Source organism: Phyllopteryx taeniolatus, chromosome 16 (genome assembly GCF_024500385.1).
Source record: "Phyllopteryx taeniolatus isolate TA_2022b chromosome 16, UOR_Ptae_1.2, whole genome shotgun sequence".
Taxonomy (NCBI): domain Eukaryota; kingdom Metazoa; phylum Chordata; class Actinopteri; order Syngnathiformes; family Syngnathidae; genus Phyllopteryx; species Phyllopteryx taeniolatus.
This window is the reverse complement of record NC_084517.1, coordinates 18,400,341-18,420,109: the sequence shown is the minus strand read 5'-3', so window position 1 is coordinate 18,420,109 and position 19,769 is coordinate 18,400,341. Positions and strand designations below refer to the sequence as shown.

At 42.1% G+C, this 19,769-nt stretch overlaps 1 protein-coding gene across 4 annotated transcripts; it reads right to left on the bottom strand.

The window, feature by feature from the left end:
- Nucleotides 1-908: 908 nt before the first annotated feature.
- Nucleotides 909-18,411, bottom strand: ttyh3a (tweety family member 3a). 4 transcript variants are annotated; one of them, XM_061749149.1, is made up of 16 exons: nt 18,270-18,411; nt 17,496-17,680; nt 14,478-14,647; nt 12,709-12,820; nt 12,381-12,601; nt 10,487-10,582; nt 9,268-9,340; nt 9,108-9,183; nt 7,847-7,902; nt 7,247-7,339; nt 6,397-6,489; nt 5,682-5,818; nt 4,574-4,747; nt 4,028-4,103; nt 3,469-3,570; nt 909-2,295 (listed from the first exon to the last, which is right to left on the bottom strand). In XM_061749149.1, exons 2-15 carry the CDS (start codon nt 17,619-17,621, stop codon nt 3,490-3,492), a joined length of 1,584 nt encoding a protein of 527 aa, XP_061605133.1. In that variant the 5' UTR covers nt 17,622-17,680; nt 18,270-18,411; the 3' UTR covers nt 909-2,295; nt 3,469-3,489. The 4 variants fall into 4 exon arrangements, with proteins under 4 accessions (XP_061605133.1, XP_061605132.1, XP_061605134.1 ...); XM_061749148.1 differs by having other exon boundaries at nt 18,061-18,400; XM_061749150.1 differs by lacking the exon at nt 18,270-18,411 and adding an exon at nt 17,833-18,054.
- Nucleotides 18,412-19,769: the final 1,358 nt, after the last annotated feature.

Below are 19,769 nucleotides of genomic sequence, written 5' to 3'. Positions count from 1 at the left end.
GAGTTTCACTTGGGAAGAAGGTTGCGAGAACAAATTAAATGCGCACATTGAGCGGGACTTGTGTCAGAAATTTTAAGCCAATCAAACTTGTTTGGTGAGCGGACGGTCCCGTTCCAACGTTGTGTAGCATAATAAATGGCATATCATCAGCCCAAACGATTTTGGTTTGTATTTGCGGAGCACATTAAATAGGGATTGTGTGAGAAAGTTAGTCGGACGTTAGATGTTGAACTTTGGCGTTGAAGAACAGGGCCTTCATCATCTGGCATTTTCTAGGGCCTATGGGACATTTTTATGTAGACTGTGTGAGCAATTCAAGTCAAATTGGATTTATTTGCTGAGGCCTTTGAAACTTTGTCGCTTAATGACAGCGTCCTCCTCGGGCAGAATGTCACCCCCAAACCCCCCCACACACACACACACTTATGCTGGCGTTGTGTGAGAAATTTCAAATCAGTGGGACTCCTGGAACAAATTAGGAAGTTAATAAAAGCGCAACATCTTGGCAAAATTCTATAGACCACGCCATATTTGAGTGGTGCGCAATAAGCTGGACAGTGAAAAGTTTCTAGTCAAATTGAATTTGTTTTATGAGGTGCCTATAAATAATTGGGGCTTGATAACAGCCCCTCGTCTGGCAGAATAGTATTCTCTCATTTTTCTGGAGCACATTAGGATGGACTGAGAAATTTCAAGTCAATCTAATTTGTTAGTTTGGGCCTATTCAACAATTCAAACCTGGTCCTATGGATTATTATTATTATTATTTTTTTAATACAACATATGATCCATTAACCTGGACTCGGTGAGAAATTCCAAATCGAATTGGACAACCCGTCGACACCAACCGGCTGTGTTCTGCTGCTATCTAGTGTCTGATAATGGAATTCAAACACACAGAGGAGAACTTCAGAGTTAAACATCTTTTAATTTTTTGAAACACAGCAGTCAAACTTAATATAGCCACAGTTGTTTTTTGTTTTGTTTTTGCTCCCATGTACATGTTGAAGATTTTTTTTATATATATATATATATATATAAAATAACCTACGAGGATAAACCTGATTAAAAATGAAACTGGCTACCATATTCACATGACGCATCACTGTGTGCTTGCTTTAAGATTCTAAAAATTAAAAGGAAATCAAACCAAAAATGTAAAAGTAAGGAATTTTTCAAAGTATGTTTTTCCCTGTTACAATAAATCTTCAACATCCAACAATAACAGCAAGAATATGACGGCCAACCTAAAACAGATGAGTGTACAGAGCATAAAGCATGATTGAGGGGGAAAAAAAATTAAAAATCAGGCTCATTTAAGACAAAAAGTTCAATTGGCACCGCCAGAAGTTCTCCCGCAAACAAAATCCGACGCACAACTGGTGTAAACTCATTGCCTTCACCTATTTGTTAGAAATGCTAAAACACATTTGTGAGATGCTGCATTGCCAATGCAAAAACGTTTTAAACTCTACAAAAAGCAAAACGACGACAAAATGCAGATTTCACATCAACTGTAAACGGCTGCATTGTGATAGGTGGCGTAGCTGTTGCTGGGCAGATTCAGGAAAAGTCACAGTTGTGTTTTGTGGTGAGCAGGCAGGTCCTTGAGAAGAGTTTTCCAGTAGTACGTAAACGTCTCAAGTTTTAATGGTTCGCTCACTCCGTTGATTCTCCATCTAGCTTCCTGTGACGGCTTCTTTGTCAGATGCCGTGTCACCAGCTAATCGAATCCTCCAAATTCACAGCTTTGTAGCTCACGGCTGCCGTCGGACTATTTCCAACAACAACAGAAAATGCTCCGTTGTAAGCTCGTAAGACATGCAGTTGTGCAGGATGACTGGTCCCAAACACCAGAGTTAAGACAAAAGTATCAAAGACATTGTATAATGTAGAGTCAACGTCGCCTGGGGTCAAATGTAAGACTGACGCGGTGCCCTGTAAAAGGTCTTCACTTCAGGTAAGAAAGAAAAAAAAAAAAAAATACTCCTTCCGTCATGTCTCCAGTCTCAACGTGGGTTTGTGTACCTGAGTCCAGGCCTCATCAATTCCAGTAAGATGTCTCCTTATTTGACTGAAAGAATCGGGATTAACAGGTGAGCGCTAAGTGAGAGTGATCCAAAGAGCTTTCCATGAGACGATGACTGAAAGCAACTAAAACACAGGCGGAGTGTTTTTTTTTTTTTAAAGATGTGCCGGCCATTTGGGGGTGTCCGGTTCCGGCTAGTTTGATGCGGGGGTGTTGGACTCTGGTTGGCTGTTAGCAAGGTACTTTGCCCGCATGCTGGAGGTGTACTGTGTGCAAAAAGCAGATGGAAAAATATGACCAATAGAACAAAACAGTAAAAAAAAAAAAAAATAATAAGATAAAAAAAACTGACATAAAGACTTAAAGATTTTCCCCAAGTATTACAGCACTTTAAAATAGAGTAGAAAAATTCTTCATGACGGGGTAGGGTGAGGACACAAAGGTTGAACATGCACCACCCATCATGGCTGCAAACAGGTCACTTCTTAAGCTAAACACCAGGGAGTAGAGTAAACCAGTGATTCCCAACCAAGGTGATGTGAGAGAATTTCACTTAATTTGTCTGTTTGGAAACATATTTATTTATTACAAAATATCATTGTTCATTTATCTCTGTCAGTGATGTGTATTGACAGTCGGAAAAATTTTATGTGCTTCCACTAGATGGAAGAAGGTACAAAAAATAAAGCTGCCATTCCTACAACAGAGCGAGCATATGCGCTAAGTGTTCAAAAAAACAGGCCCAGATATCACAGTAAGTACAACTGTGACTAAGCTGAGACAACAACATCATTATTTAAGTATTCATACGGCTCAAAAGTTGGGAAACACTGCAGTAGAAAGCTGATCAAAACACAGAAGCAGCAAGACAAGAAAGAATAGGGTGTGCTGAGAGTCTTGGCGTATTTTGACGGAAACATGTCACATATGTTATTAAAATATCTGCGAAATGCTTTTATTGTGGGGAAAAAAATGCATAATAAGTCTCCTTTAAAAGGTCATGTCGTTGTTTTTCTTGGACATTTTGGTACAGAATCTGTCGTACAAGAACATTTAGGATGCAACCATGCTTTTAATACTTATCTTCAGAGGTGTTCAGAAGAAGTTACAGAACTGTCGTCTCCTACTGTATCACCTAAGTATGTTTAGTATTGATGACTTCATTTTGTCACGCCACTCCTCCTCAAATACTCCCAAATTGTTGATATCCTGTTGTATCACGTTGAAAACGTATCTATTTGACATAACTATTGAGTACATCCTTCGAGTGTGGCTAAAGAGATCATCTACAGGGATGTTCCTCGCATTCGGGAGGGAAACATGCAGCCTGGGGGTTGGGGGCCACAGGCAACAAACATCAGGTGGGACACTGTGGAGTAGAGCTGGGTTGGGGACAAGGTGGGGGGTGCCACTGTGGGGTGGGTTAGGGTATTGTGTACCTGTTAGCATGGCAGGCGAGGTTACCAAAACGATCTGGAGCTGTCCGAAGGCTTTAGCTGCCAGCTGTGGCCGCTGTTAGTGTGGGCGGGAGTCAAATACAACTGGACGGATTGGCGAGGGGGGCGGGGGGAGAAAAGACCACAAGAGTGTAGAGAAGAAATGTGAAGCAGTGTCCAGCTCAGACACAGAGGCATCCAAGGGAGCCCTTGGGGAGGCTTTTAGAGGTTTTAGATTGGAGGTGTTAGAAAGGGAACCTGCAAACTGTCATCTTGCAGCTTCTGTAAATCATATGGAATTATGCTAAGATGCAGGACGGATATTTTAGGACGAGGGTTCTAAATTGCCACGTTAAGACCAAACAACACTGCTCGGATCAGTATTTTTCATTAAAAGTGAAAGCTACTGAAATAATTGACCCGTCTGCCTGTTTGCCACTTTTCTATTGTGGTAGTCAGATCAGCGTTTTTTTGTTGTTGTTTTTTTTTTTTTTTTTACACTTGGTGGAAACGTGGCAGAGGGTGTCTCGCTAGCAGAGGCTGTTTGCAGGTTGGAACTCACCGAGGGCGGAGGAGACTCTCGGCCGATCAGGGGTGTGTTTTCGCAGCGGGAGTTTGGGAAGTTGGCGTTCTGAGCCCTGCGGGAGGAAAAGCGCAGTGAGGTCACAAGTCAGGAAGGACGCACTGTTGTCTAAATCAATTTTTTATTTTTTATTAAATGTTTCAAAGCAAACAGTCCTAAAATTTTATTTTACTTGCTGGTAAGAGTTAAATACAAATGAACTTTGCTGTATTTGAAAAAAAATATATATATAAAAATTATATTACATTAACTTTATGAACCGTTTGAACAGTTCATTCAGCGATTCCGCTTGCGGGAGCCCGCGTATTACCAGTGGTACTTGTACCACACTGAGAATCGTGGCAAATCTAAATAAATATTAAATATAATGGATATAAAATACATATTTAATTGCTTAGCATATCTTCAAATACACTCATGGGTTAGTTTTAGTGTGTCTAATAAGTAAAAATTGAAGAATGCTAAGTGGCCCTGTCAGCCTTCATTTTTTTTTCCTGCCCACTTGGAACCCAAAGCGCTACGTACATGTACTCGGTGACTGGCGCGTTGCTGACGGTGTGCGCGGCGGCAGGGATGGACGTCTCGCTGCCGTAGCTGCTGCCACAGCTGTACAAGCTGGGCATGTGGACGCGGTACAGGTTGTCATGGTTCTGCCTCCCGCTGCGACCCAGCGAGCCGTCATCGCTGTCCTCCTCCGCCCTAGCAAGACACGGCACAAGACACTGTGAGTCGCCACCAGAGGGAGCCGCTGCAGCCCTATTCAAAATGACAAAGGAAACCAGGGAGGTGCCACGTGGTCACATTTGTTGTGTTTGTCCTCAGTCACTTGCGATACTGTACTTTGTCTTCACTGGCTGCAGGAGAGAGCATTTAAAGTTTAAAAGCACAGGATTGGCACTTACTAGCAAACTAATTGTATGTGTAGCTGAAGCACAATACTGCATTGAAGTCAAAACCCATAAAGGCTTGTACCACTTGTGTTTTCATCTGCTCATTGAGGACTTTCTAACTTTATCTAAAGCTTAATTGAGGGGCTTCAATACAGACTAACCTTCCACTTCATACTAAACAAGCTTAAGAGGGACTAATGGGGGGAACAGGCTGCCTCTCCTCTAACAGGACGCTCCAGCTGCGATCAAAAAGATGAACACCCCCCTCCATCGCTTCGGAGGGGTCCGTCCGGTAATTACGTGGCGGACAGCTGCGCTTGTGTGAACACTTTCCGGTGAAACGTGATCATGGCTGCGAGGACTAAGACATCAGAGTCATTCCACCTTCCCGCAGTTGTGGAAGACGACGTCAACTCTGGCAGTGGCTGCTACAGATTGAGGCCGACTCGTCACAATTTTAGAGGAGGGGAAAGTCGACTACTTGAGGATGCAGCTGGCGTATACTGGATGTTTGAAGAATAAATTATACACAAAATATTCATGGTTCTCTGTTTACAGTATCGGACTCCTTCCTGTGGCCACGCCAAAATAAATGTTGCCAAGCCATCATTAATTGATGAGCTCGCCCTCATAAATCATTCCTAACTGTACACGGGAGCGTGTGGCCATAAAACCTCGGCCCAAAAGCTTTTATGCTGTTTTGACAGCGACGGTTTTAGAGGTGTTATTTCGAGAAGCTTTACCGCTTGTTGTGCCAGGTGTGAGGCACGCTGCAAACAATGGAGCTGAACATAAGGGCCGTCACGAAGGAGAAGAACACCAGGTAGATGAGGCCCTCCAGCCCGTCGTAGCACACCCCCGTCACGGCCTGCACGTAGTCCTGCAAAGATGGAGCGACACTGGTCACACCGAGGCCTAACAAAGACTGAAACAGTCACCAAAACAACCACCTAACATTATGGATGTTGGTGTTTCTGTTTTCACAGACGTTGCACTCAAACTAGGTCAAAGCACTGAGCTCACAGTTGGCGTGCACGCAGTCACAGGAAGCAGCACATTTTCTCACCGACCTCCAAAAACCACCACAACACTCCCCCCACATTACACAAGGAGCTCCATCCTGCACGCATGGCTTGGTAATGCGGGAGGAGGGTGGAATGTTTAAAGGAGAAGGCGAGGCTGCACGTGCGCACTTGGAATTTGGACGCAACTGAGCGGCGACTCATCATCGGGCCACTTTCAGCTGGACAGGAAGTCCAGTGTGAGGAGTGTTATTTGCCAAGACAAGCCGAGTGAGCTGCGCAAGCACGGAAGAAAGGTGGCTTTATGTAATAACCTTAGCTGCGCTGCGCTGATGTCGCAACACATCAGCGCCAGCGCCGGGCCACCTTCCCACAAGCCAGAACCCCCTCTTCCTCCCACACAAGTCTGTAAGTCTCCGTATCGCGGCTCACTCACCATGTGCAGGCTGCGGCAGTCCACCAAGGCTGTGAGCTGATGAAGGCTGATCTCTGTGGTGTTCAGTATCCCCTGGATCTGCTCCAAGCTTCCCTGGAAATTAATGAAGGGGAGGGGGAACTCTAAATATGCAGAAATTGGCTTAACTGGGGGCTCAAACGTGACTCACAACAAAGAAAGGCTCGTAAACAAAATAGATGAGTGGTAACGCTTCGGTTCTATACAGTGGTACCTTCTAAAATACTGCATACAGTAATGACAATTAAAAAGAATTTGTGCTGCTGCACCGTGTCTGTTCAAATATCAATTTCTTTTTAACGCCGTTAACTTCGTCACATAGATGTTGCTTATCGTTGCCTACGCTGTTTCCCATTATGTATTAGCATCAATCTAGCAGACTAAAGGTGAAGTTATGTGGTTGTTTTCAACAAACAATGTGTAATTCTCTGTTTTAGATTTAGCTTGACAGTAAACTACAACTCAGTGGTAATAAACTTGTTGGAAAGTCCAAAAAAAAAAAAAAAAAAAAACTTAGGCCACAATTTAATTTAAACATGTTGCTGTACTCGCAACTGTCCTAGTGTAAAATATATTCATTTGTCTCTCACAAACGCTTCTACCAGCTCAGCACATTTCTGTGCGTGGGAATGTAGAGTGAAATGAGCTCCACTTTTTGCCCGTCAACACACAGTGAGGACAATAACGCAGCGTTGTATTGAGCGAAAGGCTAATGCAGCTAAATGGACATAATATGAGGCCCCCAGGTTGGCAGTCAGCAAGTGCACTGCACTTCACCGCCCGTCATCACAAATTACAACAATGAGCCACAACATGGCCGCTCGAGACGTACCTGAGTTTGTTTGTATTCCCCGGTGGACGAGCGCAGAAGCTCCAGCACATCGCCCTGCATCTCAACAAGTGCTTTGTGGCTCCCAGACAGCTTCTGAAATAGAACATTAGTTCTACTTTCATATTTATAGTATTACTCTCTCACGTGCTGCCTCCATTTGTAGTCTTGTGAAAGCATGCTGACAGTTTGTAGATGCAAGATGCACATTGTAGGCATGATGGCATCTTTTTCTTTACAGTTAGCGTTGTTAACAATAGATGCCCATGAGCACTCACAAGGCTTTCATGTATTCATACAGTCAAACTATATATTTCTTGCAGAAGAGATGTTCCATTTTAGTGTATTTATCTTTGGCTTCCAACACAAACTCAGTGAAGCAAGATACAGGAAATGCTGCAGAATGGGATTATTGTACTCGTTCGTGCATCATGTCTGAGGGACTGGGAGTGACTCATTGCGCCCACTTGCACCAAATTCCCACATTGTACAGAAAACTGCATTTTTGATGCTGTGTCTGCAGGATGACAATAACATCAGCAAAATATGGTAAAAGAGCTCAAGAAGCTGAAAAGTAAAGGTCATTTGTTAGAAGCAACAAACCTGCTGGAAGGGGTTGGTTTGCTCCAAACTGCAACTAAGGTAGTACTTGAGGATTTCTGTGGATAAAACACAGATGAATCAGATTAGCATACTTTAAAACTCATGGAAACAGGCGACAAAGTGGGGGGGTAGGTAAGTGAAAAAAATGCTTATGTTAGTACTTCAGATTCTTCCAAAGGCACAACAATTGAGGTCACTGAATGGTTTCATGTGCATCTTAAACTGTGGCGTCACCTAGGTTGACTCGTGCGTGACAAGTTTGAGACGATGTCGATCATGTCCGTCAATCACACGCAAGAATATCAAGAACAGCACATTTCCTGAATCGGTTTACTGGAGTCATGAAAACAATATTTCTCTGCCAGAATGCCACCAAACCAAACATAGCAAAAAGTGTCCTCTATTGTTTTGCTTCACATATCAACCTTAGAAGAAAGCTTTTGTGATTGATGAGAAAATTAACAGGGCATCACATGACTGCCCTCCAGCTATGACACTAACTGAGCGATGCGGTCAATAACAAAAAAAAAATAATCGCTCATTCCCTGAAGCGTTTGTTAAACGTGTGCATTTTGTCTTTGAGGGTTTTTTTTTTTATTATTTTTTTTTTTAAACAAGAATCTCCTGAGCTTGTTTTGCACGGTGGGAGGAAAGTAGAGGTGATGGGAGCGATGTTCTGGAAAAACATCTCAGTCATGCTTGGTTCGATGCAAAATAATAACAACAACGTACTTTCCTGTCAGTCAGAGCACAGAAAACGATTGCATTTGTCATTCAGCATAGTCTTTGGAGGCAAAGGAGAAAAAAACCCAAAACTAAATAATTTAAAAGCGGTGCTTAGTGTTGTTGCCCTCACAATCTACTTTGACAGTCCCTTCCTCAACTCCATTCATCTTATTTGCCTCATCCACTCTGCACAGAGCTCTCGACAAAAATCGCCTTTTTACAAACATGACATCATTTAGCCAATTACTAAAACGAGCTGTAGTATAGAAGCTCCTATTCAGCCTAAAATGGCAGCCCATTGCCCTGTGACACTGCTGGCAGCCACTTTTAGAGGCTTTTTATAAGCGCGGGACAAGGCCTGCTCTTTAGAACAATGCCGTCTTCACTGCTGCACAATAATCACAGCATTGAAAGCAGCATAGGGAGCCGAGACTTTGCTATTCACTCGCGTGAGTGTTCCCCTTTACAAATCGGGAGAGGGCATGTTTAGAGATCACAGTGAAAAAAAAAAAGAGAACATCATAGAGTGAATTACCTTGATTAATGACTCCATACTGGTCAGCCACTTGGGTGACGTACGTGTCAGGAGCCACGCAGAAGTCGCTGGAGGTCTAGGGGAGAGAATGGGGGAAATGGTCAGAACAATGAAAACACAACAACAGCCTGCGATGTTGAATTCGGAAGGGGACACTTACCACAGAGACAGCAAACTCCAGCCCAAGCAAGGCCCAACTGACCACCAGAGCCACGACACCAAACAAGCATACCCTAAGGAGTGTGAGGAGGAGAACCAAACTATTAAAACTCATTCACTGCCATTGACGGCTGTTGATTTCAAATATCCATGTTGTAATGAAGGACTGGCATTGAATGAGTTTTAAAAGTGTAATTGCCTGTACACATCCGTATAAATTTTACCATTAATATTTATGTTATATAGTAGAAAACTGAGAAGAATGACAACATTTTTTTTTTTTTTTTTAAATCAATCAATCTCGACAATGGTAATTAACCAAAGTGGGGAAAAGTACATTTTTGGTTTGCATTTGATTTAAGCTGTTAGAAAAAAAGAATCTATTAACAATATGCTCATTATTATAGTTGTAGTTTGCAGTGGTGTAGATATATCAAAAAATTGCAAACACCTTAACTGTATACTGCTGTGCAGTTCACAAATGCTGCAAACAAGAATCACAATAATAAAACCTTTGTTGAATTATTACCAGTGCCAGTGTCAATGTGCATTATTATCTTAATAAAGGCAGAGTTTCTGCCTTGTATTAATATCTAAAATTGTGGCCAATGAGTGTAATGGACAGTGTAAATAATCATACCTTCTATGTTTGAAAAAAAACCAAAAAACAATTAGTTAATCAGGAACTGTTCCAAGAAATCCCATTGCATTATAAAGGACACTCATCACCCCGGTCATACTCTTTTACTAACTACGGCCTTAAAGCAGACGGTACAGATCAATAAATGCAAGGACAAATACATTCACAGTTTTGAATGTTACAGGATGTATGCATGTCAGCAGATGTATTTTTACATTGTTTTGATGCAATGATGGGGTGTGTATGATTATGTGTTATCTGACTGCTATTTGTTTTTTTATTTTAAATTAATGTTGCAGTGACTGGAAGCACTTAATTTAGTTGTACCTGTGGCAATAACAACAAAGCTCTACTCTACTCTCTACAAGCAGCTTGTTCAAAAGTGTCTTCAGTTTACCTGCCACAAGTCGCATGTAGCTTATAGTGCATTAAATCATCTTGACTTTACTAAATTGACAAGGTTAGTCAGGGACATTTATGTCTCGTCATTACAGGTCATTCTGTGTTCAGTGGTTATAAATCACTTCTTGTGACACACACATTGTGTCGCTCGTGAACGTCGTCTCGCGGTGCGACTCACCCGATCAGCGTCCCCTTGGACTTGCGAATGAGGCCAAACAGCACCAGCAGACAAATGAGGACATCGAAAAGCAGCAGACCGAGATAGCCCAGCCACCTTTGAGGACAAAACAAAAGAGGGGGTGTGACTACTATTCATCTTAATAACCAGAACAAGTGTTCTAAGCATAGAATTGATCTTGTAAACATTCAGTTTGTATTCACACACACTTTGTTTTGCTCAAAAACTGTTGTTAATAAAAGGAACACAGGCAGTCAGGTTAACTGCATTACGAGTCATGACATTCTAATTTGGCTTGATCTTTGTCTGCTTTTGTTCCCCTTTCCTTCATCCGTGTCAAAGGAGAGAGAATACTTAAGCAAATGAGGAAGTGAGATGAACAGATGTGAATGATGGTTTAGTAAATGACCATCTGGGTCAAAAGCCAGAAGAAAATGAGACCCAGATAGCATCTGTGCTCATTACCTCAAGCGCCATGAAACCATTATGCCTGCCCGACTCAAGCGAATGAGATCCAATGCAAGGGAAGCCTCACCAGTGTTGTTGAACTGCCTTGTTTCAAACTGAGATGGATCAATATCGCTATGAACTGTCCTCATCAGAATCGATCAGTCGTCATGAAAATGTAGCAGAATATTGAAACTCTGAGGTGTTATTATAAGTGGCCAAGCATTTGCAAACATACAAATTCAATGATATGTCTCTGGAAACATGTTTCCTTCATTTCATACCATTTATTCCCCATTGTATGTACGTGATTGCGGCATGTCCCACACACAATAGCTTTACTAACTGCAATGTGTGTAATAAGCGGTTAAATGAGCGTTTTTTTTTTTTACATTTGTTACAATTTTGTGTACAAATGTTTTTTTGATCATGTAAATTATATTTCTGTAACCATACCGAACATTCTGCATATGTCCCTGATATTGCTGTCCACCCTGTCATTGTGGGGTAACTGCCCCTTTGAGAAACACTCCGATGTTTACAGTGACAGTTCTACCAGCATTTTCAGAAATTCAAAAGATATTTGTTAAACATTACAAAGTCAGCTTGTTCACCGAATCATCTTGCTAAGTGAAGGTCCACGATGTGCTCATTAAATGCAAACAGACAAAAATGTCCACCCTGTCAGCAGGTTCACATACTTCGACGTTTGCATATACGTTGTCTGCTTGGAGTTACTTTAGAAATTGTAAAAAAGTGGTGGCGCTTCACCAATATGCATTTCTAACAGCATAATGGTCATTACACCGGACTATTGCTACATTAGTCATTCAAACTGCTCGAAGTGCTAGACGACTCTGCATCTTTTTGCACGACTGTAAAAAATAAAATAAAAATTACAACAAATTAAAAAAAAAAATAATTGTACCGGCATTACCAGAGAAATAGCAAACCTTTATTGCTCAGTGACTGTTTTTGTCCATGTCTTCATGTCTCAAAAGTGTTCTCTGTCAATTGACTGTCTGTTGTCGTACTAGAGCGGCTACAACTACCGGAGACAAATTTGTTGTGTTTTTTGGACATAATTGGCAACTAAAGATGATTCTGATAATATCTACTAAATCCAATCAATATGGAAAAAGGAAAACCACCACTTTTTTGAGTGAAATGGGGATGTCTCAAAAGCACCGTTTAGTGATAGTGACTCAGATGTTTCTAACATTTTGTTGACCTTATTTAAATACCCAATATATGTAAAAAATTTAAAACCTAAGTATAATGCGGTGCAACATACAGACCTCTCAATTAGTATCTTTGAAAAGGCACATTTGTTTATTGACTCTCATTGGATTCAAGGGTCCAGTGAGAATATATACAATGTCCGTAGTACAGAACTAGAGTGTTTTCATGTCGTGTACTAAGTCTTCTTTGTTGTTGAGCGCCTCACCTGTACCAGTCATACAGCTCGATTCGGACAGCCAGCTCCTCCAGGGAGATCTTGCTGTTGTCCCAGAAGGGGATCTCCGCCATCTGTTTGACCAGCTCGTCCAGCTCGCCCTGCAGCTTTTGGATGATGGACAGGTAGTCCGCGTGCTGGGCGTACTGGCCCTCAAGCTGCTGCAGGTTGTCATCTACCGTCCGGTTCAGCGAAGACGTTCCATCGGAAACCTGCACCCGACCAGGGGACAATTACGGGGGGTGAGGGAATGCACAACATGTCTCGTGGTGGAAGGGGGACCATTGGGATGGATGAATTATTTAATACTTAGTCTCACCAGCTTCTGCACACCACTGATTGTGCGATTTGCATGGCGCAGGGAATAAGTCAGCCGATTCACTCCGTCGCAAGTCTCGCCGTTCCCATAGAAACCTACAGCAATGCCAGCGCTGCCGGGAGACAAAGAGAATAAGGAAAGGGAGGAGAGATGGGGCGGTGAGGAGGAGAAGGGCTCGGTGTGGGGGATTTGCTTAAAAAGACAAACGGAGGAGACGAGAGCGGGCGAGGGAGGTGGCAAGCCAGTGAGGAGGTGGCGTGTGAACCACACATTAACCCTGTCAGTTCACGCGCCTGAAACAGCCCACATGGAACCATGGAAACGCGGCAGAACTGACCCAATGCACGTATGTCCCAAAGGCTTCAGTCCTGACAAAGGCGGCACTCTGGCTGGGTTATCAGATCGTATTTGGAATGAAAGGCCTCGGGTTGCAGAAAAGCAGCTCTGGTGTATGGACTGGGATGTTGGTTTCTGTCTTTTATTCTGCAACTCATTTACGGGTTGATTTATTGGCGCTGCAGAAGGGTGGCAATGGTTATAAGCTCTAAAGTTGTATTCAAGCTACAACGAGCAGCCTCAATGAGGAGTGTGCAGGTCTACACTAATTTTGTGCTATAATATCATTAGACTTATCACAAAATTGCCTAAGTCATTTTTAACATACTGTCACAATATCAATAATAAAAAAAGAATAATCCAAGGTGCTTGTTTAAATTTTTGTGTTTTTTATATGTCTGTGTAGATTCTCAGTCATCCAGGTTAGGTATAGAATCCAGCTCACCTGTGACACTAATGAGGACAAGAGCAATAGAAAATGGATGGACATTGTGGTTAGTGTGTTTTCACACCATTAAGAATGCTAAAATATTATTATTAAAATGCTTGTAGATCACAGAAAAGGCTTTATCAGGACAAGTTAGACTAAACAGTAAACTTCTATTACCACCTTTTCTTCTTTCCTATGAGTAATGTTTCAAAATCAGAACAAATCGAAGGTGGATAAAAATATATATATATTTCTGACCGTGGAGAAGCAGTTTCAAGAGCCTGCAATTACATCTAAATTCAGACATTTTAGTGACATCCACCCAGAGCAGAGTAGGTTTTCTAATCAAGTGGGGTGATGACATGAGCACCACTTCAAGCTGCAGTCAGAACAGTCTAGTGGTGTTCAGCCAACAGTGCATCATTGTGTTTTTCCCTCTTCCTGGGCCACTAATCTCTTCCTGTCACGCTCTGCGGTGTGAGAGGGGTGGACAAGAGCCGTGTCAAAGCAAAACAAATAAAATAAAATAAATGGGGTGAAAGTATGGAAAATATGCAAAGCTTTTCTAACATTGGAGGACGCTGGCGTTCCAAAATAGCCATCTTCCCAATTGTCCGTTTTGACAAGTGATGTCTCTGCAAGCACAAATCCTTTTTTTGTGCATCTTGTTCGCTATTAACGGAAAAACATCCGCCTTTCGTAGCAACCAGATGCAGAGACAGAATGATTGTGATGCAGTTGGTGTCCTCATCAAGGTCCTGAAGCTCTGTTTTAGTGTGTGTGTGTGTGTGCGCGCGTGTGGCGCTGAATTAACTGTGATGGCTCTCTAGCGGCCCATCAACATATGGAAGAAAACAGGAAACAAATGCTCAACAACACAAGTCCAGATGGTCAGCCCTCACACTTTTGCCAAAATGAAACGCACCAGCAAAATATTGACGTCAGTGTGCGCATCGTGACAAAATACAAGTTGTGCCTCACTGTTTTCCTGCCTTGCGCTCACCTGCACACGAGCGTTGCGATGATGACACACCAGGCGGTGCAGCAGCAGTCGGCCGAGGGTTGGTCCTGGTTTTTGTTGCGCCGGCAGCACAACCAAATGGAGTAGAAGAGCAGGAACAGCAGGTCCAGAGCCAGACAGGCCAGCGCCACACCTCCGAGTAACAGGATGGACTGTAGTGAAAAGTGTAATGGAGCTATAATGGATACCATTGATCGACAATGCGAGGATAATGGACAACCTAACTTAAGTGTTCAAGAGAGAAATGCCACTCAGCGTGTTTGAATTGCCCTGAGCACCAAAAATGTTCTGCTCTTATGGGCACATGCTAAAAATATTTTTGCGGTTGGTCACTTAGTTGTTCAAACAGACGCCTGAGTTAAGTTAATGGCGACTATATAAGAAAATACTTTCAATCCCTTCAACATGTTTTATCAACAGAGATGGGTAGGTTAACCAAATAGTGTACTCAAGTAAGAGTACTATTATTTACAATATCACTCAAGTAAAAAAAGTAGTCCTCCAAATAATTACTTATTCAGCGAAAAAAAACAAAACAGCGAAAGTACTTTGGACCAGGTGAGTAGCCTTTGACTTTTTGTGATTTTCTTTCAGTGCAAGAATGTCAAAATAGGCAAAAATATAAAACAGGAATATGCATACTCTGATATTGCACAAAAACATCACTTTGACTAAAACAATACAAAAATAAAATATTAAGGCAAATTCAGCCACAAGAAATGGTCTTACATCAACTTTCTTTGTTTACACTCGTGAGCCAGCACAATTTGTTCACCAGGCAGAGATTAGAGATTATATAGCTGTCTGTTACTTCTTTCTGCTATGCTTCATGTGAATGACTCACTTTACTAACTTTGCTCCCATGTGGGGCTGTGGAGACCGTGTGTGGTCATGTGACTCCCTTCTTTTTCTTTTGGATTGGTGAAATGGAGTCAAACGTCACTAGCGGTTACTTTGGACTGGTCCAAACTGAGACGTGACAGCGCTCGAGGGAGAATTCTCTTCGACAAGTCAAAACAAATATCGAGCAAGCAATGATAAATAGACACAAATAAAACACTATACTAAGCGGAATGTAGTTAAATTAGTATTTCTTCTTACCAAAAGTACTCAAGAAAAGTAAACCATATCTTCCATTATAACTACTCTGACAAGTAGAATTTATACAAAAAGTTACTTCAGTAAAAATAAAACAGTAAATGTAGGCATTACTACTCTCACAGGATGCTAAACTGATAATGATTTTAATGACACCATAGGCAGTTAAACAATGGCAAAGGTGCCAGGTCAGGAAAATGACTTCAAACGCTACTTCCACAGATGTGTGGAAACAAACAAAAGATTGCAGTGTATTCTGCAGTGGGCCTCTGAGATTACTTATTTCATGATTGTTAGTACAAAGACAATAAAATGATGACGCATGTATGGGAAGTGTCTTCCTGTTGCAATCACACTGGAAGCGAGATCTGAATCACACTTTTCTTTTATGTATAAAAAGCGAAGTATCATTATGGACAACTAACTCCTTTTTATCCCCAAATGCAGTCACGATTTAAGCATTATTCCCTGAGAAATGACAAAAAGTGACCACATTTCCCATAATGTGTAAATACTGTTGAGTATTGTGGAAATTGGACAAAATAAAAAACAAGGTCAACTTGTAAAGCAGAACGACAGGAGAAAAAATGTGGAGTAGGAAAAGAAACAGTCCATGATCCAAAGCATACAACATCACAAATGTGAAATGTAGCTGCAGATGTAGAATATGCTCACTGCTGATGAATTTCGAGGCATCTATACTTTCTGCTCATCCATCCATCCATCGATCCATCCATCCATTTTCTGAGCCGCTTCTCCTCACTAGGGTCGCGGGCGTGCTGGAGCCTATCCCAGCTGTCATCGGGCAGGAGGCGGGGTACACCCTGAACTGGTTGCCAGCCAATCGCAGACTTTCTGCTCACATTCGTCCAAATGCTATACAGCTAATCCATTTTTCCCCCAACCTTTACAGACCCAAGGTAAACTCTTACGGCACACCACCAATCAAAAATGTTGCAAAAATAAGGAATACTGAAATAATGATGATCTCAGTTTACTCATAAATTGACTTTGTGTGAAATCTAGACCTGTCTGATTGACCATAAAGCTGATATTCTCGCAGGAAGCCATGATTGTTCTATTTACTTACTCTGTTGTATGAATGGCTACAAGTGGATACAGGTTATGGTACCTTTTTTTTTTCCATCTAATGGTTGACTATTTTATTGTTCTGCCTCGAGTTGTGCGATGTAACGATACATATCGTAGATACGATATAAAACGTCTATCGTACCACATAACAGTATATTGTTTATATACAGTATATTTTTTAATATATGTCGATGGCATAGACAGACGGACAGTAATTATGAAATCATTTTCAGACAAATGAAGTACGATTGGATAATTTCCCAATGATCTCTCAGGTCACAGTAGTGTGCTGAGGTACCCTGATTGGGAATCACAGGTAGATGGATAGTGTCAAACAAAGATTAACGGTTAATGGAACATTTTCCAACATCTGTGGCCTGATCTTAACCCAAACAAAAACAAAGGAGACACGAGCACACGCACCCCTGCCAAAGTCGAGAGAGAGGAACCTCACAATTTGTGGCTTTTAGTTACAACTACATCATTGTGTCCAACTGCTTTTGAGAACCTGAAAATGGACGAATTTGTACATTCTGGACCTTTCACGTTTATATTACCATATGCCAAGGAGACCTCCACTCAAGTCAAAATTGGCTTTGGCTTGGATTAAACAATACCAGCTGTTCTCAAGGCTGGAATAGCCCAGCTCCGGATATAGCAGGTCAACAGATGGTGACTGGATCCAAAGGTGAGGAGGAAGAACAGGTGCTAACATGTCATTTGTCCCCAAGGAATCCCTTTCATCCTGACAATTAGCACTAAAAATCCATAGTCTACCAAAGCATGGTTGAGCATGTCTGAGCTTTTTACCTGTTGATAGGTCCAGTCCTCTGGCTGGAAGTCGCCGCTCGTTCGGTCGAACCTGAAGTTGAAATGTGGAAGTCGGTGCAGCAGGTTGACCCACCACGGTGGCGTGTAACTAACCACAGCCGCCATGGCCAACAGGCATTCACTTTAGTTCGGCTTTCGTTAGACGAGGATGCAACTGGGTCCTCCTGGAGGGGGGGGTGAAGAAAAAAAAAAAGTATGTTCGAGAAAATGAGGTATTAAAAGAAATCACTTGCAACAAAGCGAGCTGACGTTTCAAAAAGGAAAATGTATTAGCCGGCTACGACCTAGTCATGCGAGTTATATTTCGACAACTCACTCAAAATGGCATCCTCAACAGATGATGAATCATTTAAAAGCTGCTGATATGCTATTGTTCTCTCACGGTTGGGTAGTAGAGCCTAAGACGACTAGTATTGATTGCTAGTACTTGTTAGCATCCCCGAGAAAGTCATGTCACTACTAGTGACAAGAGTTGACCCGTTCACTTTACACCATTGTTTAGCTTCTCGTCGACATAATAAGTGAATATTTGACGTGGCCGTACCCCTGTAATGAAATCCCAGTTAAGTCGGCTAATGTTAACCGGTTTAACTGCTGGTTAGTTGAAGACAAGTCTCTTTTGTTCCTCTCGCCATTGCCGCCGCGCTGTTTTGTTTACATCCCGCTTCGTCGAGTCGACGTGAGCTGCCTCCGCGGTTTCAATTCCATCGCGACGGGCTCGAATCGACAAATAAGCGAGCGGAGCCTCCATACATTCGTACTGGAGTCGTGGACGAACGCGGCGGTTGTGGTGTTGACGACACTCGGCCAGCTGGCAAATCCTCACGAGCTCGGCTGGCTCACATCCGCCTTCCTTCGTCCGCCTTCCCCAAGCCAATCAAACCCAAACGACGCCGTAGCGACACCTAGAGGCAATCTATCGAACTGCGGGGTGATGATAGATTCAGGAACCGTCGGAGAAAATCGGTGGCTCTTATCTTGCTGTCAGTAGACTTGCGAATGGGTGCAACATTTCCGGTAAATTTCCAGAAAGTTTTCACGATAATAGGGGATACGTGCAACCAACTTCTGCATTTGTCCTTCCCGGGACAAAGCACCCGAATAGGAACTTTAAACGTCTATAAAATTTTGTCTTACACAAGATGTCTTCATGTCATATTTTAAAAAATAAACGATATAGCTTATTTAACTTTTGTCTGAGTAAGTCAGCCATGAATAAAACAACATTTTAGTTTTGGTTTAAACCATCATGGCATCATCCCGTTGTTTTGCAAGTTATTTGGGCATACACAGGAAGCACGCTAAATTGCTAAACTAAGATAAGTTGGCTATGTGTGATTTTCTTCCTCTTTTCCAAACTGAAAGGGGTCATCAAGGGGACGCTTTTTGAAGACGTGGACGAAATCAAGATGGTTGTGACGACAGAGCTAAGGAGGACCCCGGACGAATCTTTCCTTCGTGGTAGTGCATTAGAAGAATCTAGGGGGATTACTTCAAAGATGATCATTTGTAGTTTGGATTTTAAATGTCTTTTGTGACGTCTTATACGACTCCTTGCCCACATGCAAGGGCATTACAGTACATTAATTGCTCCAGTTTTTTCACTTCACTCAGGCAGCAGAATATCTGGCGCTTGCTTGTACCTCTCTGCGTCTGGGGCTGCTTTTCTCCTTCAGGACCTGGACAACTTGCTGTGATTGATGCAGCCATGAATTCTTCTCTTTACCAGAAAATCCTGAAGGAGAATCTTCGGCCATTGGTGTGTGACTTCAAGCTGAAGCGCACTTGGGTTCTGCAGCTGGACAACACTCCAAAACACACCAGCAAGTCAACTTCTAAATGACTTAAAACAAAAAACATCCACAAACAAATGAAGGTTTTGGAGTGGTCTAGTTAAAGTCCAAACTTTAATCCTTAAAGCATAACAAGGCTGTTCATTGTTGCTAAATTAAAACAATTCGGCAAGGAAGAGTGGAGTCTCCAGAGATGTGAGAGACTCTTTGCCAGTTATAGAAAATGCTTGATTTCAGTTGTTGCTGCTCATTTTTGTCACACATACACAACAAATTGATGGATAGCTAGTTTCGAAATCAACTAAATGCTTGCAATATCTCAACTTTATTATTTACTACATACAAGGCAATTTGAAATTTGGGGCGATAAAAGTCGGGAAACACTGGTCGAAATGTAGTGAAATGAAAAATTAATACACCAGAAGTAGACATAAAGACCCGTTTAAAGCGCCATTAAATT

Bases quoted from the DNA above. Each gene is read 5' to 3' on its own strand.
- ttyh3a (XM_061749149.1), bottom strand. From the start codon at position 17,621: ATGGCGGCTGTGGTTAGTTACACGCCACCGTGGTGGGTCAACCTGCTG. The intron at 4,748-5,681 runs GTAAAGCTTCTC...GTGTCTTGCTAG, and splicing joins CACACCTGGCACAACAAGCG to GGCGGAGGAGGACAGCGATG. The intron at 4,104-4,573 runs GTACGTAGCGCT...TTCCTCCCGCAG, and splicing joins GCGCCAGTCACCGAGTACAT to GGCTCAGAACGCCAACTTCC.